The sequence below is a fragment of the Mauremys reevesii genome, linkage group 6 (assembly GCF_016161935.1).
Source record: "Mauremys reevesii isolate NIE-2019 linkage group 6, ASM1616193v1, whole genome shotgun sequence".
NCBI lineage: Eukaryota > Metazoa > Chordata > Testudines > Geoemydidae > Mauremys > Mauremys reevesii.
In genome coordinates this window covers 20,592,803-20,619,640 of record NC_052628.1, presented here as the reverse complement: position 1 = coordinate 20,619,640, position 26,838 = coordinate 20,592,803, and the positions used below count along the sequence as shown (strand labels likewise).

Below are 26,838 nucleotides of genomic sequence, written 5' to 3'. Positions count from 1 at the left end.
CTCATGTCTTCAACTTCTATTAGATTTACAATTAAAGAGTGAGCCAACGGGAGAGAAAAACAAAACAAAACAAATAGTGAAAACGGCACCAGCAAAGGTGATAAAAAATTAAGGCTTCCAATTACAAGCAGCAAAAAAAGTAAGTGAAAAGTTTAACAACTCAGAATCAGGTCAGAATAGAGTTTAGTCCTGGCTGGGCTGGTGGCAGGGGCGGACAGAATTTACTCTTCCCCTCCAAGGAGCAGCTGGGGCTGGGACAAGACCCACCCCCAGAAACCTCCCATGGCTGCAGGAAGCTCTGCACCTCTCCCCGCAGCCTCCTGCCCCCCATTTCTCCTCAGCCATGGAGGGAGGAGTCACTGTATGGGGAGCTGTTCTCCCATCCGCCAACCCTTAGGCATCCAGACCCCCTATTCCCAGATGCCCCCTGCTGAGCCGCACCCTCCTGCACCCAGAACCCCACACGCCAAGCCTCATCCCCTGCATCTGGACCCCCATCCCTGTACCCAGACCACCCTCCACCGAGCTCCCTGCATTTGAACCCCCACCCCACTGAGCCCCACCCCTCCTGCACCTGGACTACCCTATGAGGCCCCCACACCTGGACCACCATCCCGCTGAACCCCAACCAGCTGCGCCCAGGCCTCTCCCCCAGCACCTGGACCCCCCATTCCCCAATCCCCTACATACTGGGATCCTGCCAGGCTGAGCTTGCCTTTCCATACCTGGATCGGGGGCCAGGGCCAGGTGTGCATTTGAGACTCTGTCCCTCTCACTTACTATCTTGGTACACCTGCTGTGGAGGGGCTGGGCCCTGGGTATTTCTGGGACAGGCCCAGCTATTGCACTTTGTCAGGGTCAGGTGCAGCCTCACCCGAGTCTGTGTTGGGGGAGGGCACGGGAGGTTTGCAGAATGATCTCCCACCTCTGCGGCCTGTGCTCCCCACTGCCATGCTAGATCCTCCACACATTTGTTGACATTATGCAAAATTTTGCAGAATTTTTATTTTTTTGGCACAGAATTCCCTCAGTAATAATGTAAGTCACAGACGTAATTGTCCTGCTCTAGTCATCACTGGGGTTAGACCTCAGCTAGAGTATCGTGTCCAATTCCCGGTGCCCCTCTTTACGAAAGATATGGAGAAACTGCCTAGAGCCCAGAAAAGAGCAACAAAGATGATAAAAAGGCTTAGGAAACATGACCTACGAGGAAAGGAGAACAAAAACTGAGCATGTTTCGTTTTGAAAAAAGACAACTGAGGAGAGACCTACGAGGAAAGGAGAACATGACCTACGAGGAAAGGAGAACAAAAACTGAGCATGTTTCGTTTTGAAAAAAGACAACTGAGGAGAGACCTGATAATCTTCAAAAATGTTAGGAGGATGGTGACCAATTGCCCTCCATGTCTACTGAAGATGGGTCAAGTAGTAACGGGCTTAATCTGAAGCAAGGGAGATATAGATGAGATATTAGGAAAATCTTTCTAACTATAAGAGTAGTTAAGCTGTAGAAGAGGCTGCCAAAGGGGGCTATTACTCCCCATTACTGGAGGTTTCTCAGAACAGGTGGGACTAAAACCTCCCCGAGCTGGTCTAGGTTTATTTGATCTGGCCTCATCACAGGGGACTGGACTGGACTTGATGGCCTCTCAAGGTCCCTTCCAGACGTACTTTTCTGTGGTTCTATATCGCCTGCCCATTGTTCTGCTTAGTTTGGGAAGGAAAAGGAAGAAGCAGAAAGTCTACAGCAAAATTAAGAAAACAAAAAAGCACCTCAAGTTGTTTTTCTAATTGACCTATTTTCCCCCATAATTTTAATTGCATTACCCCTAAAATCACTAATCTTGGCAGACACAAAGGTACCTCTACTACAAAATAAGAAATGTTCCCCAAGTTCTCACCGCTCTAACTTGTGTTTGCCACCATGTCGTTTATTAGCAGTATTAGCTTTTATAATTTCGCCAGAGAAGAAACTCATGTAACTGACAACACTAAGAAGTTATTTGCAGTGTTGTTGTAGCTGTTTTGGCCCCAGAATATGAGAGCGACAAAGTAGGTGAGGTAATATCTTTTATTGGACCAGCTGCTGTTGGTAAAAGAGAAAACTTTTGAGCTCAAAGAGCCAGACCTGAAGAAGAGCTCTGTGGAGTGCAAAAGCTTCTCTCTTTCACCAACAGAAGTTGATCCAATAACAGATATTTCCGCACCCACCTCGTCTCTCTTAACACTAATAATTTTTTAAGTGTTCACTTACCACTGACTCCATGTCTTTCAGCGTTATTTGTTTCCCCAGCATCATCTTATAAAAAGGCCTGATGAAGAAGCCTAAAAAAACCCAAAAAAACCCCCAAGAGGCACAAGTAAATAGATTTAATTTTAAACTGTACTTTTTTGTTCTGCTACCAATCGGAGACAAAAAGGGCTGACTAAGCAAATAATAACACTGCTAAAACCAGCACTCTTTCACAACTTTCAATGTCCCAAGGAAAGAATACGGAGAGAATTAGAAAAGAAAAATATATCACATTGATATCAGATTAGTAAGTGTAAAACAAAAAATTATAATCAGCAGTCATTGTAGTGTAATATATTCAAGTAGTAACAGTACCAGCATAGGGCATTTCTTGGGGATTAACAATCTGCTAAGAGAGATGACATCCTGAAGCGAAGCCAAGGGGCCATTCATTGACCACAGCCACTCGTTACAACAGTCCTTAGGAAGTGTCCTTTGTTACTGTTGTCATTAAAACTGATCACTATCCCCTGCCTTCCACACACAATCCACCCAGCATCCACATCCACTGTCATTCTTACACAGAGTCCTTGGGAGAAAATGAGTAGAAATAGCACTAGTACTCCAGCCACAGCAGCTGCACAGAAAACCCATCTTTCAGTATTATAGATTGCCTCAGGGCTATGATGTAGCTTGAAGCAATTCCAATTATTAATTTGTTAAAGGATAAAATCATCCAGGCAGTGAGGAAAGAGTGTGTAACCTCCACTATTCTGCTCTACCCACCATAGGTCAAGGCATAGAATAGATCTGTTCAGGTTTAAAATGGTGTCATATCACTTTAGCTTGCCAATGGCAAAGAAATTCCCCTCTGTTAATGCAGATACAATTGTGCTTAAGTTAACACAACTTTCTCATCTTTTCTGTAAGCACAGAAGGACCAGTTCTCCACTCCATGGCAACGGATTTATGGCAGTGTAACTACCAATGGAGCTACAAATGTGAAAGAGATGTAAAAGTCTGGAGAATTTAGGTCCAAGGGTTGAGTTCCCAATTTACGAGATGTCACTCTGCTCTGCAAAGTGACTATAAAAATGACATTGTGAGGTTGCATGGTTTATTGTGCCCTAGGGACTCCAGATAAAATGGACTCCGTTTAGAAAGAGTCATCTTTGTAACTGTATGCTTATTTCAGATTCCCAAGGTCAGCCTGGAATATTTCTCTCTCACACCACACCAGTAATAAAGATTCTACAGATCAAATTATATCCTCACTGATGCTTATGCAACCTCACTGCCTTCAGCTGTGGCTGATTTAACCATAGGAAGCAATTCTGTAGGTGATGCACAAACAGGAACAGAATGCAGCTCACTCTCCTTTAGCAATGCTGGCTCTGCAAGGGCTCACAGGAGTAAAAGTCAGTAAAAATTACACATGCCAAAACAACAACATTTATTATTATTATTTAAACTCACCATCTAATAGCTTCCCATGAAACACTGCCAGGCCAGCAACTCGTCCAATAAATGTGAAATAGGACAGATGATCTTCATTACAAAGACCTGAATTGGGATTAATCTGAAGGGTATAGTTGTCCCTTTTTTTTGGGGAGAGGGGAAAGAAAAAACCTGTTTAAATAATCAAGTAGTTGACATCAGATACATTAGTAAGTAATTTGACTTTGGGTCATCTATTTTCTACTTCTGCAATCAAGTAGCTCAGTATTTTCATTTGTGTGCCTTAGGCCTGGTCTACACTGGGGGAGGGGTTCGATCTAAGGTACGCAACTTCAGCTACGCGAATAGCGTAGCTGAAGTCGAAGTACCTTAGTTCGAATTACTTACTCATCCTCACGGCACGGGATCGACATCCGCGGCTCCCCCGTCGACTCCGCCACCGCCGTTTGCGGTGGTGGAGTTCCGGAGTCGACGGGAGCACATTCGGAGTTCGATATATCGCGTCTAGATGAGACGCGATATATCGAACTCTGAGAAATCGATCGCTACCCGCCAATATGGCGAGTAGTGAAGACGTACCCTTAGATGCTGTAATTTTTGGATTGCAAACTGGGGTGAGGGAGTCAAAACTGTATTGTTAGGAATGTAAGAATCACCATACCAGACGTGAATGATATTGCCATGTGTGTGGTACCTATCTCCAGGTGTGGCCAGTGCAGGATAGGTGAGAAAGGCATTACACCCTATTCTCCACCATGCACCACTTTACCACAGGAAAAATGTTATTTTTATTAAATATTTAATACCTCGATAGCCTTCACTAGATGATCAAACTGAGACATGTGCAAACACAGAAATGGACATAGTCCGTGTTCTGAAGAGTTTACAGTCTAAGACATGACCTGAGTGGGTGATCAGCTCATGCCACGAAGCACAAGGATTGTTGCTGCCATAATTTTACCATTCTTGTCGCTAAACCTAACAGCCGATACTATTCTTATTCATATAAATGTCTAATTGTTTAAAAAAAACTTAACAGAGATGGGCCATTGCTCACCACAGCAAGCTCTAGAAAGAAGGGGCAATATTCTTTCACCCAGTTTGTATGCTGGGGGAAGAGAAGGGCACAAGGACAAACAAGAGGAGAGCTGTAAAATGATGAAGCATGAACAAAAAATAATAGATTGCTACAATAAATCCAATGATCACGTGACCTTTGCATGTGGCTGTTCACAATGTGAGTCCTGAACTCTCTGGCTGACAAAAGTAAAAAATATTACACCCGATCCTTGGGGAAGACAGGGTGAAAGCCTGGCTCTATTGAAGTTAATGGCAAAAGTCCCATTGACTTCAACAGAAGCACTTTCACCCAGAGAGCACTTAATATGACTATCTCTAGGCATGTCCTCTTGCAGGCATATTGAACAGCACTGAGGGTATGTCTACACCGCAATGTAAGCCCATGTTTAAGCCTGGGCTCAAGCCTAACCCCCTTTGTGTCTACACTACTATTACGCTAGCCCAGGGTGTGAACCCAGGGTCCCAGGAACCCTGGGTCTGAGCTCTATTGCTTTGCAGTGTAGATGCAGCCCCGCTTGACTTGGGTCCCAGCAGTCAGCTGGAAGTCTCTCAATTCCATGAGACAATTTCGTTAGTCCTCTCTTTCTGAACAAACTGAAATCCACACTATTGAAAACAGACGCCAACCCTCTTTGCAAACGACACCAGCTCTTCTGCTCACCGATCTGCAATCATTATCAGAGAGCCTCCTGGTTTTGCAAATCGATCAAACCTTTTGCAAAGAAAGCTGCTTCCTGCATGTTGAGCAGTAAAGATTTCCCACAATGCACCACAGTTCTAGGGCTATAGCAGCCACATTGGGGGGGAAAAGGGGGAAGAAGAGTAGGGACTCTGGGATATGGTTACTTTGACTCAGGTCAGTGCACTGCAGTGTGGATCTCATAGCCCTAGGTTCAAGCACAGGTGAGAAAAGTCTTAACATAGGGTTAAAATACAAGGTAGATGTTCAAGCCCAGGGTTCCCTAACATGGGTCAACTGATTCGAGTCCCACTAACTCTGGGCTTACACTGGAGTGTAGACATATCCTGACTGGCTCGGAAAAGAGCCTTCCCCTTCATCCAAGGCAAAGTTGCTGTGAGGAGAAACCTTAAAAAAAAACAAAAAACAAGCGACGGGAGAGGGAAATTTAAAAGAAGGTGGAAATACAAGAGATCCTCAGGGGTGCAAGGTCAGTCTCTGTCTCCCCCGCCCAACCCCAGCACCTGAGTCATAGTCAGCATTCCGCCTCTGAACAATACAGATTCTAATGATTAAGCCTGGAGTACTTGCCAAATTTGCTAATATGACAATAGATTTATTAAAAAACCCACAAAACCATGGACAGATGCTATCTAGTGTATATTCTTCAGCCTGAATATATCTTGCAAGAGTTAAACAGTAATGTGATCCACACAGCAATGGGGGACTGAATAACTACAGGGTACTACACTACACTACTAGGTAAGTGATACTTTAGAAATATGAGTATTTCCCAGCATGAATCCTAAATTCGTTTTATTACCACAATGTTGGGGGGGGATAAGTTCCCTGGCAGCATAGATTAAAAATGTCACCTGTAATGATTTCTTATTCCTGTTTTTAATGACAATTCTCACTTCAGTGGGATTTCTTGTTACTTATTTTTCTGCCAATTTGAATCTAAAACTTAAATAGTTTTAGTTTAAAATATTCATGCATTGTTGCATATAGCCAATGAATGAAAAGGACCTTTTCAAAAGGCAAAAACGTTTCTGCAGCAAAATTCAGTAAAGCACAAACACTTTGAACTAGTCATATTTTACAACCTTGTGCTTCTGTATACATAAAAATAGAAGGTTACTTTGCAAGTTGTGCAATTGTTTAAAAAAGAAAAGAGAAGCTGATGCACAGTATAAGGAATTCCTTGTTTATACAGTTTCTCTCATTTACAGCCTACTCAACACTTCTATTGGAAAAAAGTAGTGAACTTGATACTGACACCAAACACAGAAAGCACTGCCTGCAATAAACAAAATCAATCTTTAACCACTGTATTAGTAGTTAGGTACATAACATAACATTACACAAAGGCAATTTGAGCACAAGGGACAGCTTCTCATTTGCACTGCTCTGGCAACAAACGGGCCTTACAATCAGTGTAAATGTAATTCACTCCCACTTTAAGGCCCATTTATAGTGCCAGAGTTGTGTAAAGGGTCGTTAGTGCAAATGAGAAGCTGGTCCATGAGAGCTGAATTTCAACTCAAACCCCAGAACTTTAAACCTGCAACAACCATGCACCATATTGGGAGTGGCATAAAAAGAGCCCCTTCTCTTGCCCCATTCCTTTCACTACTGCTAGTCGCACAAATGCATACAGTACACTGCCTTGCAAAAAACAACGTGGAATATTTACAAAACAATGAAAGTTGCTAAATAGATCACAGCAGCAGTTTCATTCAGAAGGTTTCCTGAACATGGAATAAGTAACAAACCACATTATAGAGAGACATTTTACACTGGTCTTGGTTAAAGAACTTAAAAGTACAGCCTGCAGGAAAATCTAAGGGCTCCACTACATAACTTTTTTTTCCATCCAAATACTAATCTGGATCACTTACAATGGAAACATTTTAATGGACACTTACGTTGCTGAATATTCAAAGAGACCATAATAAGGATTAAACATCTCCTTAGACAACAGGAAGAACCATTCTCTAGCCACGCCTCCATAATCAAGTCCTTTTTCTGACTCAAATTCAATCCAGAGTCTGGCTTTTAGTACATCTGACCTCTTCACAGACATGATTCTTCTATAGGATTCCTCAAAAATATTGTTTCTGTGTAGTTTCATCTCAAATCTGTTTGGTATATCAGCCTACATGAAAGAAGAAAAGTCGGTCTGAATACATAGCCTACACGCCATTGCTGGCAGTATTAAGATGACAGCATAGAGCAATGAGTAACCCAGCTAAGTAATCCAAGGTTTCTCTAGCACCCTGTTTTCCAGAGCTTCCTCCCCCTACAAGATGTTAGCCTGCTATTGTGTCTAGAAATTTTCAACTACCTTCAGGTATACGTCTCGGCCAGCTCCATTGTAATAGCTCAAAGGTTTCCATCCTATTCTGCATATTAAGGAAAATTAGTCAATAGAAGAAGAAAAATAGCAAAAAAGCAAAGGAGAAGTAAGAATGTGTGTGGAATAAGCAGAATGAAAATAAGATGGGATGAACAGACAAGTGACAGGCGAGAACCACAAAAATGTCTAGTTTTCCTGCTAAGATGGGTTTGAAGCAAACATTTTTACTGCCAATTACATTGTTTAATGCAGCAGAAAGCCAATTGCTATTTGGTGCCTGTGAAGTGCTGCATTTTAATACAGTGAAAGCAGCAGCCCTCACAGATTTGGATGCAAAGGTAAGGAGATATCAATATATAGTAAAAGAATGCCTAAGGGCCCCCTGTAATCTGTTTGGTTATGGCTACCAAAACTTTAAAGTCCTTATTGAGCCAATCAATACCACAGGCAAGTTAGCATTGAGCGCTCATCTCTTATTTCCATTAAGTGATTTTTAGTGCTGGTGAAAGATGTTGAATGACTGAAGTCCTCTTTGTTCACAGACCCAATATACCAGAAGTGGCAACAGCACCAACTTCCCCACTGCTCTGCCAATTTCCTGTGACCATGCTCTTGGACAGACTGCTCTGAGGTGTGAGGGCAGTCTCAGTCCTTATGCCCATTCAAGTCTTGGATTTTCATCTGAGCATGTCCTCACACATGCCAATTAGTGTCAACTCTGAGGTGATATTAAGTTGTTGTTGCTTCTTTCTTGCCTCATTGCTTTAATTGTCCATTTTTAAATGAAAACTTGAGCCTCGAGGGCTGCATATCAGTTTTGGTTGAGACTGAAAGCGTTTTTGATCCATACAGAAAAGCTTCAGTCAATTTGTTCATATTCAGCTAACTGTGGTAAGACGAGCAGGGAAAACTGGCGAATGTACAGTAATAGAGTGCAGCACTGCTTATCTATTCTTGGGCAGTCAATTGTTGTTTTCCTACCCTAAGGCAATCGGCTCCAACACAGGACAGACAATTACTCACTGGTTTCTTTAACTTCTTCCTGAAGTAATCGTATTTCTGTTTGAACTCTCTGGAATAGGGAACAGCCTGAAAAAGAGAAAATTATAAATACATCATGCAATCCGACATACTGTAACCCCTAAAATGTTAATTAAAAATACCCAGCAGTTTAAAAACATACTTTCTTCGTCAATTGTGATTTGCTCTAAATACATATATTGCAAATAACCCTTGCACCAACACAACAACTTTCAACTGAGGACCCGAAAACACTTTAGGAGTATTAAAACTTAACCCCCTCCTCAGGAGGTATTATCCCCATATTACAGATAGGTAATTTGAGACCCAGTATATCACAGCACCATTTCATTTGATCTCAATCTTCTGCTCTACCCACTACACAATCCTCTTTTTTTCTGGTACTAGCAACAGAAAGGGTGAAAGAACACCCGAAAAAAGGTAAGAAAAGAAAAATCTTGACTGATTCTCAGGGCTCACGTGTCATACTAGGAAGGCACAGGTGTCCTCATAAGGTCTTTTACATTATTTTAAATTATTTGTCATAGCACCTAGAAGCCCCAACTGAGATTGAGGAACTGAGGTGTACAAACAGTACAGGACAGCAGATTGCAAGCTCTTCAATGCAGGGAAATTCCTGATCCAAGCCCACTGATGATAAGGAGTGTCTTAGTAAAGACTTCAACAGACTTTGACAGGAAGTATTCTTATCTCCCTTTTACAGAATGTAAACTGAAGTTAAATACTGTTTATAAGGGGGGGGGAAGCAAAACCCCTTAAAACGGCCCTGAGAGCACATCATTATGTGCTGACAAAACTGATATTTGTGATGGGTGCTCTTTGTGCTCCAACTAGTGCAGAATGGAGAGTGGCGCAATTAACGTAGATGAGGCTTTTTGTCCATATAGGCAGAGGCATGATATCAGCATGGAAAGTTCCCAAAATGATAGACTAGATTGGTCAGAACTCATTACTAGCACAGGTCTTTGAAAGATGCGTACTTTTGTAAGGTAACTTTTTGCAACTTCAACGGCTAGAAGGAAAGAAGAAGGGTAGAAAATGGGAATCGAGAAAAATACAGTTTGGGTATTGAAATCCATCAGTTTTGGATATTCCCAGGCCTGAAATTCTCTTAATAGCCCTATATGCAAGAACTAAACTTTTGGATGGTATGTGTGCCAATAAGAATGATAATAAAATTTAAAATTACTAATAATGTTAATAATACAAATAATGTGCACTTGTATAACTCCTTTATTCCAGGTTTTTAAAAGCATTTTATAAATTAAATTAGTTCACAACACCCTCAGAGGGAATTAAGTGACACCGTATAATATCTAGGGTTCATGTGAATCACCACTAGAGCGCAGACACCTCTGGAGAAGAACGCATTTTCTGTGTGATGGTCCACAGCAACACCACGGAATAATTTTAGAACAGAAATGAAAAGCTAAAAATATAAGATGGAATTTAGGTTAGAAGAAAACAATTAGAGTTGGAATCTGATAGCACCTTTATGGGAAATGACTTAAGATCTTTGAGAATAAATTTATTTATTTGAGTTTATAAATGTTTAAACAAGTCCCCTCTTGAGATTCTAGGAATTTTTCTACAGAAAATGACAAAGCCAAATGAAATCAAGTAGAAGCTAACTCCACAGCAGACAGTCATGACCTCTTTGACACAGCTCAGTAAAAAAAGCATTAGCTCCACAGAGCAGTCTTTCTCCACTCTCCGACCATACCAGGAGGCAATAGATCCCTTAGGGGAGGAGCTATTAATGGAGATTATTTATGTCCTAGTAAGGAGGAGAGGATGAAAGATGATAAAATAGGGGTAGGATCTGATAAACAGTCAAATTAAAAAAAAAAAGTCCCATTCAATTACATATGTAATGGCAAACAGCTAAAAAGTGACAAGTTTTCAAAAGTGCTTATATAGAAATGCTAGAAGTCTAAATAATAAGATGGGTGAACTAGAGTGCCCCATGTTAAATGAGGATATTGATATAACAGGCATCACAGAAACTTGGTGGAATGAGGATAATCAGTGGGACACAGTAATACCAGGGTACAAAATAGATCGGAAGGACAGAACAGGTCGTGCTGGTGGGGGAGTGGCACTATATGTGAAAGAAAGCATAGACTCAAATGAAGTAAAAATCTTAAATGAACCCAAGTGTACTATGGAATCTCTATGGATAGTAATTTTATGCTCTAATAATAAGAATATAGCAGTAGGGATATATTACCGACCACCTGACCAGGATGGTGATAGTGACTGTGAAATGCTCAGGGAGATTAGTGAGGCTGTAAAAATAAAAAACCCTCAATAATAATGGGGGATTTCAGCTATCCCCATATTGACTGGGTACATGTCATCTAAGGATGGTATGCAGAGATAAAGCTTCTTGACACCTTAAATGACTGCTTCTTGGAGCAGCTAGTCCTGGAACCACAAGAGGAGAGGCAAATTCTTTATTCCAAGGTATGAATATAGCTGGACCACTTGGTAATAGATTCTTTGTCACTTGGTAATAGTGACCATAATATAATGAAATTTAACATCCCTGTGGTGGGGAAAACACCATAGCAGCCCAGCACTGCAGCATTTAATTTCAGAAAGGGGAACTACACAAAAATGAGAAAGTTAGTTAAACAGAAATTAAAAGGTACAGTGCAAAAGTGAAACCCCTGCAAACTGCCTGGAAACTTTTTAAAGATACCATAATAGAGGATCAACTTAAATGTATGCCCCAAATTTAAAAACATAGTAATAGAACCAAAAAAATGCCACCGTGGCTAAACAACAAAGTAAAAGAACCAGTGAGAGACAAAAACAGCAAAGAGTCCTGTGGCATCTTATAGACTAACAGACGTATTAGAGCATGAGAGACAAAAAGGCATCCTTTAAAAAGTGGAAGTTAAATCCTGGTGAGAAAAAGGAGCACAAACTCTGGCAAATGAAGTGTAAACATATAATTAGGAAGGCCAAAAAGAATGTGAAGAATAGCTAGCCAAAGACTCAAAAAGTAATAGCAATTAAAAAAAAAAAAAAAAGTACATCTGAAGCAGGAAACCTGCTAATAATCAGTGGGGCCACTGGACGATTGAGATGCTAAAGGAGCACTCAAGAATGATAAGGCCATTGCTGAGAAACTAAATTAATTCTTTGCATCAATCTTCACGGCTGAGGATGTGAGGGAAATTCCCAATCGGGGAGGAGGGATAGCTCAGTGGTTTGAGCATTGGCCTGCTAAACCCAGGGTTTATGAGTTCAATCCTTGAGGGGGCCATTTGGGGAACTGGGGTAAAAATTTGGGTATTGGTCCTGCTTTGAGCAGGGGGTTAGACTAAATGACCTCCTGAGGTCCCTTCCAACCCTAATATTCTATGAATCCTGAAGGGGAATATGATAGAGGTGTATAAAGTCATGACTGGTGTGGAGAAAGTAAATAAGAAAGTGTTATTTACTTCTTCTCTAAACATAACAGCTAGGGGTCACCAAATGAAATTAATGGGCAGCAGGTTTAAAAACAAAAAAAAAAGAAGTATTTTTTCCACACAACACAGTCAACCTGTGGAACTTCTTGCCAGAGGATGTTGTGAAGGCCAAGACACTAACAGGATTTAAAAAAAGAACTAGGTAAGTTCCTGGAGGATACGTCCATCATTGACTAAGAGCTGGAATGGGAAGGGATGTTGTTCCTAGCCTCTATTTGTGAGAAGCTGGGAATGGGAGACAGGGGAGGGATCACTTGATATTACCTGTTCTGTTCATTTCCTCTGGGGCACCTGGCTTTGGCCACTGTCGGAAGACAGTATGCTGGGCTAAATGGACCTTTAGTTTGACCCAGTATGGCCGTTCTTATGTTACTAACTCAAAAGTGTGCCCTATACTGAATTACCATCAACATGCATAACACTGAGGTGGGTCTGGAAAGTCTCCCATTCAAGAACTTAATATAATTGGAGATATACCAATCTCCTAGAACTGGAAGGGACCTTGAAAGGTCATCGAGTCCAGCCCCCTGCCTTCACTAGCAGGACCAATTTTTGCCCCACATCTGTAAGTGGCCTCCTCAAGGATTGAACTCACAATCCTGGGTTTAGCAGGCCAATGCTCAAACCACTGAGCTATTCCTCCCCCCTAAACTTACCCAGCTAGACTCTGCTTAGCTTATACACTTGAAGGAAACACAGCACAAACTGGCACGGGTGCAAAAATGTAAGAGAAATTCTTTAAAGCCAACCCTTTTAACTAGCGGCACCAGACCTGAAAGCTTTCATTTCTACCAGCCTTAAGACAGGGGTACAGCCAGAAGACATCAAACAAAGCTCTTCCTCACCATCCTTATGACTATAAAACCTCAAATAGAAAAGTCATGTACAGAAAACCTTGAATTAAAAAAAAAATAGGCTGCAGTAATGGTAGTGGAGCAGCTGCAATCTGCTCCATGCCAATCAACTCCTTAGCTCACCATTCTCCCTCATATTCCATGCACAAAGAAAATTTACTTGGGGTTGGGAGCAGGAGGGAGAGAGAGAGAGAGAGAGAGAAGGGGGCACTTGGCCTTGATCGATCATAATAAAAAGCAAAAAATCATTTCCTGTCACCTCATTACTTTCCTCTGTCCTGCTGCTTCCACAGGACAAAAGAGCAGATCTATCAAAGCAGTGAGTGCAAATGAACAGCAACTCCTAAACATCTGAAGTATATTTCCACTAGGGCAAAAGAATAGTTCTGAACTCCAAAATGTCGTGAGAGCTGCATATTCTTCAGCCATTCCCAGCTGCATCACAAATGTCAGTTCAGGACATGCGTCTGGGGGAGAAGAAGGTTTCACATTGATTTGAAGTGGGTTTCTAAGTGGCTGGATGTGGGTGTAAAATGGGAGGTTGAAATATGCCTGTTAGGCTGTCTTCCTTGTGGAAGATGAGATGTGAAAAGTTGAAAAAAGCATTATCCCCTGATGAGCATAAGAATGTGACTATTACAGGAGTGAAGGAATCTTTTGGCATGCTTATTGTCTAAATACCTTACTCACACAATGCAATATCACTTTAGGGAATATATGTACTTTATATGTTTGTAATAGTGCCCAGATACTCTGATTATGCCACCGGTACTAAGTCAGTCACCACTTTTCCATAATGACTAGATATAGCTCTTTTTTTTTTGGTTAGCAATACATCTAATTAAATGAACACTAACTTCGCAGCTCCAGAATTCTCTGTCAACAATTATCACCCCGATAAGTGATGAATGTGAAGAGCTCCTCTACCCTCCCGCCCCACCTCCTTCACCACCGCATGCTCAGGAACTCAGCACAATATAGTGCTTCCACAGCAATCCAAGTCCCTAAGAACCCAAGGACTGAAAACCCCGATTAGACACGAGTCCTCAGCATCGCACAAGGTTGCTAGGCTCACATAAGCATTAGACTAAAAAACTCCAACATCCTAGTCTCAGAGTTTCTTGCAGAATCCTTAGAATTGAACGACTTTATGTGAAAGACATTCTTGGTGACCACACATATGGCATTTGAAAAAGATCGGCCTATTGAGTGCATTAGGGGCCATTTCACATCAGTGATTAGTTGGAGTTTTTCTAATGCAGTAATAAAATTGCAACTGTCAGTATGCTCAGCCGGTAAGTTAAAAGTAGATACTATCTGCTTTTCAATATACTGTCTGGTTACTGTTAAGGGCTAAATGATGTAGACTTAGCAACATCAGATAGGTACCAACAGCAAATGGACCAACCATTTAAGAAATACCATTAATCGGCCTTTTTTTTTTTAAACAGAGAAAAAACAAGATGGCCAAAGGATATTATGATGCCAGGGCTCGATTCTGTGCCACTGAAGTCAAAGTTTTGCATTGAATTTCAACGACACAGGATTTTTGAGAAAAATACATAATTACCTACAACCCATGGGGTGAGTAGGAGGAAAAGGAAGAGTGAACAATGAGAGAGGGTAACTTGGCAAGGGAACAGACTGTATACAAACTTTGTTTCTAACGCAATTCTTGTTCTTAACCTGATGCTCAACCAGTATAAATTGGCATAACTCCATTTTAGCCCAAGCTACACCAGCCAGCGATCTGGCCATGCATCTTGCTTCTTTTATTTTACTTTTTCAATTGTCTTCTGTTTACTTTGATAGATGTTGAGGCCCCAGAGCAGGAGTAGATGAACCAGAGGAGAAAGTTCTGGAAAACTATCTGAAACATGTCTGAGGAAGGGTTAGGAGAGTGAGTTAGCCTGACACACAAGAGAGAGAGGATGTTCAAGGCATAGGGAATGGCATGAAAAACAGGCATTGAGTCACAACTGGGAAGTGAGAGCATAAAGTGTAGAAGACCAGACCTGCGGTGCAGACAGAGGCATTACTGTGGAGAAGTTTGAAATTGGATATGCAATTTCAGCTTGATGGAGGAAGGGTTAGGAAGCCAAAGAAGAGTTGCTGAGAGAATGGAGGATTGTTATGTTCTAAGCCATAGTAAAGGAAGAGGTAAGGAATGGTGTCCCTAGCCTCTGTTTGTCAGAGGATGGAGATGGATGGCAGGAGAGTGATCACTTGATCATTGCCTGTTAGGTTCACTCCCTCTGGGGCACCTGGCATTGGCCACCGTCGGTAGATAGATACTGGGCTAGATGGACCTTTGGTCTGACCCGGTACGGCCGTTCTTATGTTCTTATGTAGGATTTTAATATAGGAAAGATGGGTGATGAAAGAGTGAGGGTGGCCAGAGGAGGAGTCCTCACTGCATGCTGACAAAATATATCCAAATTTACATTTTTACTGCCTTTTTCTTGGATGCCAAGAGCAAGTAAGTAGCATCTCTTATGCTGTATTAAATGGGATATGGCCTCTGCACGATTTCTATCCTGGAGTCTCGTTACCACAACGTCTGTTTCCTACAGTGAAAAATCTGCCTTGGAAAAGTACTTTTTCTACCTAGGGATGATCTTGGTAATGAATATCCTTTAGAGACTAACTCCATGGTTTCAATTTGGTGGAGATGGTTTCTTGTTGTAGCTGCAGGATAATGGAAACAGTGACAAATGAAGGGGTTTTAACAAGTCAAAGCTGCAAGTGTCCATCTGTTAGCCATGCAGTATCTGAACAGACGGGATTTTCATAAGAGGAAATAATGCAGCAAGTAATACACTCTGATCAGATATCTAAGATAAATCAGAGTCAAGATTATGGAATAGTCTGGGATTTATTGGAGGATCCACAGATCAAATATTTTTCCTAGGTACTTATAGGATGAAATTGCATTATATGATAATTGGTGGAAGAAAGGAAGGAAATTAGAGGGCTGGCAAGCTTCCAAATCTGGCCAGTTGACATGGGGAGGTCTCAGAAGACACAGAAATTGCCTCTATCTATACCATACCTTGTCTGGCCCTGGGATGGTGGGTGGGACTGGAGTGCAGTGTGCTCTGTCAATCCCCAGCTGGTGTCCTGTTGCTTGCGACTGCTGCCAGCAAGTTAGAGCAACCATGGGGCTGTTCTAACTTGTGCTGCAGCAGCACAGACTGACCTAGAAAATCAGCTACATGACAGTCCCTCCTGCCCTGCATCAACCGGATCTTGGCACAGGGGAGAGTTTGAGCCACAGCATTTAATGTGTGGCATTCAAAACCATTAGCATACACAGTACTTACTGGACCAGTAATAGCAGGGTTCTGCAATCTGGGGTCTTCCCACTGAGTAATTTTACTATCTGCAAGTTAACAAAAGATATCATACCATTAGTTCTCTTCTACCACCCTGTAAAATCATCCTTTAAAAAAATTTCACTTGCACCCACCTCCCTGCAACATCCATAACTTAGTACTTCAAGGTTAGGAAAAAACTGCGTACACCCCATCCATTAAAACCCCATCACACTGTTTAGTTGGGAACACTCATTCAAAAGTGCAAAACTACCGTATAATCCAGTATATTCACACTGCTTTTGTTAAAGATCTATAGTGTCAATATTTAAATTATAAACCCCTTTTCTTCAGGGATTTATAACTTGAGCTTGAAATGCACTTAACTCAGATTAGGCAAACAAAGGTCTTGAGCCCAAAAGGTAAAGCAAAGAACCCCTTCAAATGCCAGATTAAGTTTACTAAATTCAAACTTTTTGTGTGTTCTTGTGCAACTTTAAAACTATTTCCAATTAAAATGAAAGAAATTGACAAGAGCTCACACCATGATACGATCAAATTATTTTTTATAAATTTAGAATAACTAAGAAACAACAATTTTAAAACAGGACCTGAAACAGAACTGGGAAGAAATTCCCTCCATTCCAGAAAGACTCATAGACCCTAGCTACTAATTTTACAAACAGGTTAAGAGTGCACATTTTTGCCTTCCCTTATGAAGTTATGGCACAAGGGAAGCATATTCAATTTTGACCAAAATGGCTCTTGCCAATGATACAATAGCAACACAATGTGTTTTCATTTGCAGATTTTTAGAGCACTGGTAGGGTAATGGTTATACGGTATTATAGTGATATTTTCCCTGTCTCCACACAGCATATTCCTGATAAAAATCTAAACACAGTAGAACCACAATGGAATGATGGTATCACAACAGTAAGACAATGCTCCAAAAACCAAGTAGGTACCATCTGCAATGGCAAAGTCTAAGTCATCAATTTTCTGCCCTAGCAGTGGAATAACAATCCTTGTATTATGTGTACTGCTATGCTTTACAATTTGTTTAGTAACAACGTGATCAAGTCGTCCCCCTCACATTTTTTTAAGTCCTCAAATTGCTTGCCTGAAAGATCTGTTGGTTTTTAATATCAATTTAATTTTAAAATGGCCAAAAAATAGATTGGATTGTGAAAGCTGAAGTTTAAAGTAACGTTTCTCAAGAACGCGTTGAGAGAATAAAAAAAAGGTTAAAACTGGAAATTTTCTTATTTGTTAATAATTAATATTAAAATGCTGTTTTTGTATTTCTCTTTATGCATCTTAAGTGTATTTAATGCTTGTGGAAGGCACTGGAGACCAATGTCTTCCACACAGCCTGGGCAGATATAGCGAGTGTAGGTGGACAGAGACTACTAAGTCATTGCATGCAAGCTACCGAACAGCTTTCAGATGGAAAATGACATTTGGTCATAATACTGACCCAGCTGAACTTGAACCAGTCTTAGGGAAAGAAAAGCTCTGTATCTTATGACCAGTGCACTCCCCCTTTGAGGGCTTGGGAATTAAAATATTTATGTATCATCATTATTAAAAGGAATGTTTTAAAATTAATAATCACTGCTGAAATTTGAAATTTCTGTTTTATTTTTTTAATCTACTATTTCCACAAGTGACATCCAGGATTACTACAACTGAAAGTCTATTTTTCTTTATTAGTTTATGCTGTGCATTTGATAGCACTCAGTCTTGTTGTTCCCCAAGAGTCAGTTTCTCTGTTGTTTGCACAAGCCTTTTGTACCCTAATAGGGGAGAGAAAAACATTAACAAAATAGGACTATAGAGCTGGAGAATCACAAAAATTGTGGGGGAACCAGGGCACGAACAGTAGCTGAATCTATTAACCCTTTAATAACATTGGCTGGATTTCAAGTTGATGGTGTACCATTACTTTAAATAATCACAATCTTTTACACAGAAATGTTTTAGCACGATTTGGTACTTGTAGCAGGGCGACTGCTTACTGATCTGTCTCTCGGGGCCAGATATCCCTTTGCAGCAGCCTCACTCTCTTTTCCTTCAGAGAGATAGCTCCTGACTGGCTGAAAGAGAGGGGAACCTTGTCCCACCCTAGAGGAATCCCAGGCTCTGAAAGGGTCAGTTCTGGGTTTTCCACCCATCCAACTTCCAATTCCTCAGGAGCACTTCCTTTCCTCCACTACCAGGCCATTTCCTGGGCCTTTGTTCATTCCAACTCCCTGAATGGGGTCTTCTGGCCCCCCTCTTCTCTTAGAAGGCTAGGGTTGCCAACCCTCCAGGATTGGCCCAGAGTCTCCAGGAATCAGCATCGATCTCCCAGTGACCACTGAAAGCAATCCAGGAGATTTTAAGAGGGTATTTTAAGAAAATGACATCCCATCATGTTGGGGGGAAAATAGCTTCAGTCAGAGTTGGCAACCCTATAAAAGGCCAGTATACCCAGTTATAGTTCTTTAATAACTAGCCACTTTAACTGACAAAGGACTGCGAATACAGGAGATGCTGATGGTCAGCTGAGTGGCTAGTTAATGGGGTACATTGTACATACTGTTTCAGAAACTTGTAATTGGGACTTATAAATGTATTATTTTATTAATATATATGAAACAGGATTACCATATCCTTACATTACTGCAATTGTATATTGCATGAATATCATGTCATTATATTCCTTAGGAATATTGTGAAGACAGACACTACTATTAATATTGGGCAAGCCAAGTCACTGAACATTCTGCATTGTCTTTTGCTTAATATTGAGCATGAGGTTATTGCAAAGAAACTCAAACAAGTCCATTGTGATACCATTGATTTCACCCCTGCTGCTGGTCCACTGGTTACCACAGTGATGTAACAATGTGAGAACAAGGGTGTTTTCTGGAAACAAGTATCATCAGGAAAAAATTGCTTTTTGCAGTTTGCCATCCGCAAAGCCAAAAAAGCCCTGCATCTCAGGAGAGGGAATTGAGGAAGACATTTCAAATTAAAAAAAATGTAAAATGTGTAACAATTGCTAAAAACTCACTAGAAATCTGACTAATGTATACATTCAAATTTTCCTCTCTATTTAGAGACAAACGTATGCTCAAATAACTGTAAGGTTATGGCTAATTAAACTATTGAAAGACAGGGAATTACAGCAAGTGTAAATGTGACACTGTCTTAAATCAAGCTCTTTTCTTTTCTTGGACCCCTTGATAACAGGAGTTCAGGATAAATTGCTAACCTTAACTCTAAGTTTCCAGATATTTGTTGGCTAATTAAAATAATTAGTCAAAGTGCAAAGAGCACTAAGAATTCCATAGTAATATTTGGAACAGGTTAATCTTGTTCTCTGCAAAGAATGTATCAGTTCAATTCCTTATTTAAAAGCAGGGTACCTCTTAAAAGCTAAGCATGCAATTTAAAAAAATCACAATCTGCTTTACAGACTTTTTTTTTTAAAACAGAGAATAAGCATAGCAGTTAATACTACTGACACTAACATAAAGTAAAAACCATAATACTGTCAAACCGGTAGAATGGTTTAAGATTTTAATTTTTACAGGTTTTGTGCAGCTATCCTCCCCACTTCCAATTTTTCTAAGGATATTTCATGGTCTCTATATTTTTATGTGAGGCTTATCCCCATCAATAGGAACACCTTTCAAATAAACCCGGCTGAAAGGTAAAAAAAAATCTTCTGTTAGACTGCCACTTATATTCAAACAACAAAAATCCACACACTTGTTCTGAAATGCTGTAATAAGACAAGTCTACAATGAAACATCACTTACACTGGAACTTCAATAACAGAATTGGATAGATATTAATGGGCTGGGTGCAATAAAACATGCTACAAATAGAAAATAAGGTCAGAATTGGCATTGCCACAAGACCTTTTTAAGGAAGTGGGAGGGAAAATTACTTATCAGTCTTATTTCTTCCACTGCCTACATATGGACTTGTGGATATCTCATCTCTTCTCATCTTATTTTCTATTCCTAGTGTGTATTTTAATTTATTAAATAAGTGCAAATAAGCCATGGGATCATCAACAACAACAAAGAATCCAAAATATCAACAAAAACAAAGAAAACCACAAAGAAGAAATGTTAATGCTTCACAAGATCAGAGAGGGACAAAGCTTGATGAGCCAATTAAAAGCAAGCTTTTGGTGAATATACAGTACCGTATGAGGGCACTAAGTCTCTGGTATCAATGTCTCCACATATCAACACCTGGCTTCCTAAATGAAGAGTAAAATTATAAAGCTTTCACTTCAATATTTATTACCTCCCTTTGTCTACTTGCAGTAGTACCTAGGTGCCTACTTACTATGATCTATATAAAATGTTCTTCCATCCAAATGGATTCTTTCCTCCCAACCAGGCTGGAAAAAAAAAAAAGAATGTTAATTAAAATAGCATTACGGTATTAAGTGTGCACATGGCACAGAGAAATACATCATCTACGTTTATGTAAACTAGTTTTTTTTTTTAATAAGTTAGATGGCACAGAACAATCACAGAAGGCTAATATCAAAGACCAAGAAGTTAGCAAGATTCAAAGACAGATTGGATGTTTATATGGCTAACAAGAGTGCTCAGAGTTAGAACAGTAAATACTAAAAAGGAGGAGATCTTCATAAGGGGCGGATTATCCCAACAGCTACTTTATACCGGGTTTCTTGAACCTCTCTTTAAATCATAATGTGCTGGCCAATCTCAGAAACAAGACCCTGGCCTAGAAGGTCCATGTGTCTAATCCAGTATGACAATCCTTATGTTCCTATCCTCCCACCATTAGAAGCAGAAGACATTTAGTACACTCAGCACCATTCAAAACCACTATCTACTCCATGTACTACCCCTAAACCTACTCCTACTCCATGATGTACCTTCTACATCATCTTCAGCCTTGTCTACAACACGAAGATTAAACTATTTTAATTTCAATCTGCTTTTAAACAGATTTAGTTAAACTGGTGCAAAAACCTATGCAAACACTCATTTTGTTTAAAAATGGCTTGTTTCAGTTTACCTTAAACCTTTTTCTGATCAACTTGCACTAAATGATATAAGCCAGGTTTATACTGATTTAAGAATGTCCAGACAGCCTTTTGCTCTGTTTACACTGAATCAATATAAAAATCACATCTTAGCTAAACCAGTGCAACTCTGCATGTAAACAAGCCCTCTCTGGACAAAACTGCATGCCCAATTTATATGAGAAAAATGCCAATAAAACAGCCTCCTGCACAGCTATTTTTCTTTTAAAACTGCTTTAGTCTTCTGTTGTTACCTGCTAACAAATGATTGTAAAGGTGTTAAACTGTGCCTACACTAGGTGCTAACTGGTATTTCAAGTCAAGGTAACTAACAAATTACCTAACTTGATTTAAAAAAATCTTTTTGGTAGTCAAGACAGGGCCAGTTAGACTTCTTCCCAGCAGGATTAGATGCTGAGAGTGTTGGTGGAACCAGTAGCCTGCCTACACTAATGTTTCCAGTGTTGCTAGTATCTTCCTCATAGTGTAGACAAGACCAAAGCATTACTGACATCAGGCACTGAATCAGAAGCACACGAAGAAATCCAAAATTTTCAGATATTACTTTCTGCCTTTAAGAGCAAAGCTTTTCATCAAGATAGAAAGGCTCTATAATTTACTTTGATTATGAAGCAAAGCAACAGTGTACTTTGGTTACTAATATAATCCCAAGTAGCATTTGCATCACAGTGGCGGCTTTCTATGTGGAATGCAGAAGTGTCATTCAAAATCTAAATTAAACCATACTGCACGCCACCTACTCCTCCAAGAGATAACAAAATATTAAGTTATATTTGTGAATGCCAATAAAACAACACAGGCAAAGAGATCTGCAAGCTAACTGACAGAACTAATTTAGAAATGTTCTTTGATTATAGGATGTGCCCTTCCCTAGATCCCCACTGATTCAAGCTTGTATATTGTTTTAGTCTTCATAGCAACAACTTTCAACCATCCATGTCACACAGCCAATGATAAAGACATGGAGAAAGCTTCTTCATTCCTTGAACTTTCAGCTAAGCTAATAAGTGGTTGACCACTTCAAAAATGTTATTAGCAGGCTCTGGCAAGTGTATACCTGTCAGATACACAGATTCACATACAGTATATGCGGAAGCAGTATACATTCATTCTCAAAAGAGGTCTTTATGCATATAGCAAAATATGTCAAATTGACACTCACAGGAAGAGGGCCCAAATCATTAGGGTTCAAAGAAGCTTTTGATCTCAAATGTACTGGAAATTTCAGCCGTGGATCTTCCTGTAACATAAATACAGCACTGTAATCCATAAAAATTTAAACCACAAAGGTGTTTCTTATTTACAGTTATAATATGACCAGTTAGATCAGAGCCAGTTCACTATTTATTAGTTTTCAGGATGCAAAACAAGTAACAATAGTTGTGCAGAAATTCTCTATTAGATATTTCTATCAGCTTATAAAAGACAGTCAAACCAAACTGCAGAGCTAGTATTCCATGTAATAAAATGAGGCACCTAATTGCTTTAAATGAACGGGCTCTCAGCTGTAGTAAGAAATATTATACATTGTGTGGTAATACTTTATGTGAATGCTTTGTCACCATCAGTAAGTCAATATTCAATCCAATAATACTTTTATAGCGTGACAAGTTGCCATGCAAGCACTGCCAAAGTGCAAACCTTCAGGCATCTATGAGAGTTACATACAATAAATCAGACAGGGATTCATGATGTGTTTGGGATTCTACACCTTGTCTCCATTTGTCATTGTTATCCATTTTTGATTTTGTCAGGTTGCTACATAGCATGCTGGCATCTTTCCTTTCTCCTAGGGTTACACACACTGATTGATCATCTCCCTTACTGCACTAAAAATCTAGCCAGAAAGTTACCATGGGAAACTTCCTTATGAAAGCAAGTCAAAGTCCAAATAATGTACATACTCATAAAAAATGGAAGAAGGTTTTTTTTTTTTTTTTTTAAGAAGGCAAGAGATGGTCAGCCCTATGGCACATTCCTTTTTTAAAGTTTTGCACTTGGCCAACTCAAAACTAAGAAAACAGTGTGTGTCTCAGTTTTTACACTGTACTCATTATTATGGCATCAGAACATTTTCTGGTAGAAGGAGGTGACAATTTTGGCCTAGAGTTTTTCATATTATTTTTTAATTGGTACATATTTGCAAGTCATGTCAAAGGCCAGGTTTGGGAGTGTATTTTCTTTTCATCTCAATTTTTTTCTCATTGTAGTATTTTTTCTTTCAGTTGCTAACAGGATAATAGCTGTTCAGTTCTGCATTATTTAAAAAGCAGGAAAGAGAAGGGAAAACATATCTTTCTATAGTGTCTTCTTTCCCTAGGCAAAATACAACCTTAACTTTACCATTTGCCATTTCATGATGAAACCAGCTTCAATTCTTTTTTCCAGATGCACACCACAATGGTGTCACAGGTCCCTATTTACTGAATTTGTAAACACGCTAACTCGTAGTGTCTTAATTCCTGATACAGAATTTCTTATTTAAAATAGTCATCACTTTACAGCACAACTAACCAGGTCCAGGAATGCTCATCAATTAACAAGAAGCTGGGAAAGCAGTCTGTCCATGTTAGGACTTATAGTTCTAATATTTGTGTGGGTTTCAAGTATTTTATTCAGGTTTGTGTTTTTCCAATGGCATTTTTAATGGCAAAGGGAGCCATGATGATGCAGGATCTCTTCTCCCCTGGGTATTTCATTTTCTGGATGTGTACGAAGTCTTCTGGGAGCAGGGCATTCTCCAAGAAGGCCCTTATCCTTTGGAATGTACCCTCTGCATTGTTTGAGACAGCCTGAATCTACTGATGTTCAGGAGACAAAAAGAAAGGCTCATCTTTTTCACACTAGCTTTTAGGGACGGAGATGCTGCTTGGCAGTTGATGTTTAGGAAGGGTGGAGTATTTGTTTTCTGCACTGTATGGTTTATTTATTGTTTGTTGCATCATGTGGGACTATTGCTAGATTCTCTCTGTCTATAACCAATTATCATTTAAATAACGAATGGGGCAAAATATGCATCCTTCTGGTTTTATAAATTTAGAGAGAAAAAGTAACAGATCAGGCAGGAGAAGGCCATCTCTCTCCTGCCTGATCTGTTACTTTGGAAAAAAAGAGGAAGAGGAAGAAGAATTTCTTATGCTTGAATCACTGTACAGACATTAAATTAATGGCTTCCCGGATTCAAACAGTACAAATAAAATACCATAAACAGAAATCTAAATAAAACAAAAGCCCATGGAAAAGAAAGATACAAAAATATTTGGGCTTACTTGGCTTTATCCAAATACTGGAGCATTAAAGCTAACAGCCATCATTAGAAGCTTCTAATGTGGATAGTGATTACTTGGCATCAGCATGACATATAACAAATAGAAGTGCATAATATTTAAAATTAAATCCAACCAGCAGCAATTACACTGCAGTGATGATGTGGAAAAGCTAGAATATTTCATTACTAAACTAGCTCAAATTACCAAAGTCATAGCTTGGACTGACAAGGCACAGTGGCTCCATATGCTAATCCATTCAATTTTTACACATTCACCCTCTATTTCTAGAGTTCCAAATTCAATATGAGGATTTGAAGTCACGATGAAACAGTACAAGTGTTTGAATTAAATCACATACACTATATGTCACTGACAAAGAGTCTAACTAATTAAAACGACAAAAGTTAGCAATTTCAGATCTAACGCTAAAAACTGATGGACTCTTAATTCATATTGTTGCATATAACTAAAACTTTTGCATTAAGGCTTGAATGCTGGCCCAGATAATGTAGTCTTACGTGAGTTTTCGTTGAATGTTAAATTCTATTAAAAAGGAAAATTATTTTAAAAAAATGACTGCCAAAATAAATTGACATTACAAAATAAATTTGCACAAATATATAATTGTTAATTTTAAAATTAATTTGCTGAAACTCTGAAGACATTATAGACCAACAAATAATTAGACAATATTTATAAACCGAGACAGTTAACTCAGGGTATGGCTACACTGCAAAAATCCTGAGGCACTGAGTCCCAGGGCTCAGGTCAACTGACTTGGACTCGTGCTACAGCACTAACAATAGCAGTGTAGATGTTCCTGCTGAGGCTGGTGCTCAGACTCTGAAACCTAGTGAGAGGCGTGGGTCTCTCAGCCCGAGCCGGAACATCCATACTGCTACTTTTGCCTCATAGCTTGAGCCTGAGTCAGTTGACTGGAGTCTGAGACTTGATGCCACAGGTTTATGGGTTGTGTGTGTGTGTGCGCGCACGCACACACACACACATACCCACAGTAATCACTCTGACATATGGAGAACTGGTATAATTTTTTTTAAAGTACCTTCCTATTCAACATCAGGCATCATATTAGAACTATTTTTAAACCTCAGGATGACATATCAGCCATTTATGTATTTCCCAGAATAATAAGATATTAGACATTATTATTATTGTTGTTTATTAGGGCTATGATTCACAAAAGCACTTAACCATGTGAATAATCAATCATATTCAGCAAAGCACTTAAATACAAGACTAATTTTAATCTGTGCTCAAGTCTTACTGAAGTCAATGGGAATTAAAAACACCCTTAAGCACTTTGGTGAATTGAGTGTAAGTGCTAATGAGAGCTCAGGACAATGTACAGACAGTTCCTGAATCTGACATTACAGTTCTGATGATGATTATGGATTAATGGGATCTGGGCACCTGCCATTTGTGCCTTAGAAAATCTCTCCTGGATATTAATATGTTGATACAAACATATTCCTAAATTTCTATTGTTTAAGCAGAAACTGATTTTTTTGACTTCTACATACACAAATAAGTATCTCAAAGCAGTTTTATGCAATTCAAACGGTGAGTGTTTTTAAAGGGGAAAAATGTGTGTCCCCCAGATGAGTCAGTACACACAACTATGAGTCAAATTGTAAGTATGAAAATGAAGTAGACCATTAAGTGCAAGTATTTTGAACACTATAATAAAAATGGGTGACTGTATAATCCAATGTGCTTCTCGAGTAGAGAGTGATAATGATGTGTTCCGACAGCAACAAAGATCAGTTTAAGAAACATGGCTACAAGGGATCCAGGTAACTCCCAATCCAAAACTCACAAAGTCATCCTAGGGTAAAGGAAACATTATTCTGAGAACAAAATTTACAGTGACCTACAAAGACCTACATTGAAGTAAAATCAAGGATCCAGCTAACAGAATTAGGCAAGGAAAATCAAAGTTAAAATTCCAGGCTGATACCCTGT

General features: G+C 39.7%; 1 protein-coding gene across 14 annotated transcripts in view; it reads right to left on the bottom strand.

The window, feature by feature from the left end:
- Positions 1–26,838, bottom strand: part of NEDD4L (NEDD4 like E3 ubiquitin protein ligase) — a 425,802-nt gene that overhangs the window by 17,008 nt on the left and 381,956 nt on the right. For 10 of the 14 annotated variants that reach the window (XM_039544808.1, XM_039544801.1, XM_039544805.1 and 7 more), the window contains 8 exons: positions 22,749–22,826; positions 20,854–20,908; positions 20,708–20,764; positions 16,510–16,568; positions 8,833–8,898; positions 7,379–7,608; positions 3,710–3,831; positions 2,255–2,325 (listed from right to left, as the gene is read on the bottom strand). In XM_039544808.1, the coding sequence (XP_039400742.1) occupies positions 2,255–2,325; positions 3,710–3,831; positions 7,379–7,608; positions 8,833–8,898; positions 16,510–16,568; positions 20,708–20,764; positions 20,854–20,908; positions 22,749–22,826 (738 nt within the window). The remainder of the gene's footprint in view (positions 1–2,254; positions 2,326–3,709; positions 3,832–7,378; positions 7,609–8,832; positions 8,899–16,509; positions 16,569–20,707; positions 20,765–20,853; positions 20,909–22,748; positions 22,827–26,838) is intronic. The other 4 variants (XM_039544798.1, XM_039544799.1, XM_039544795.1 and 1 more) reach the window with 1 other exon arrangement.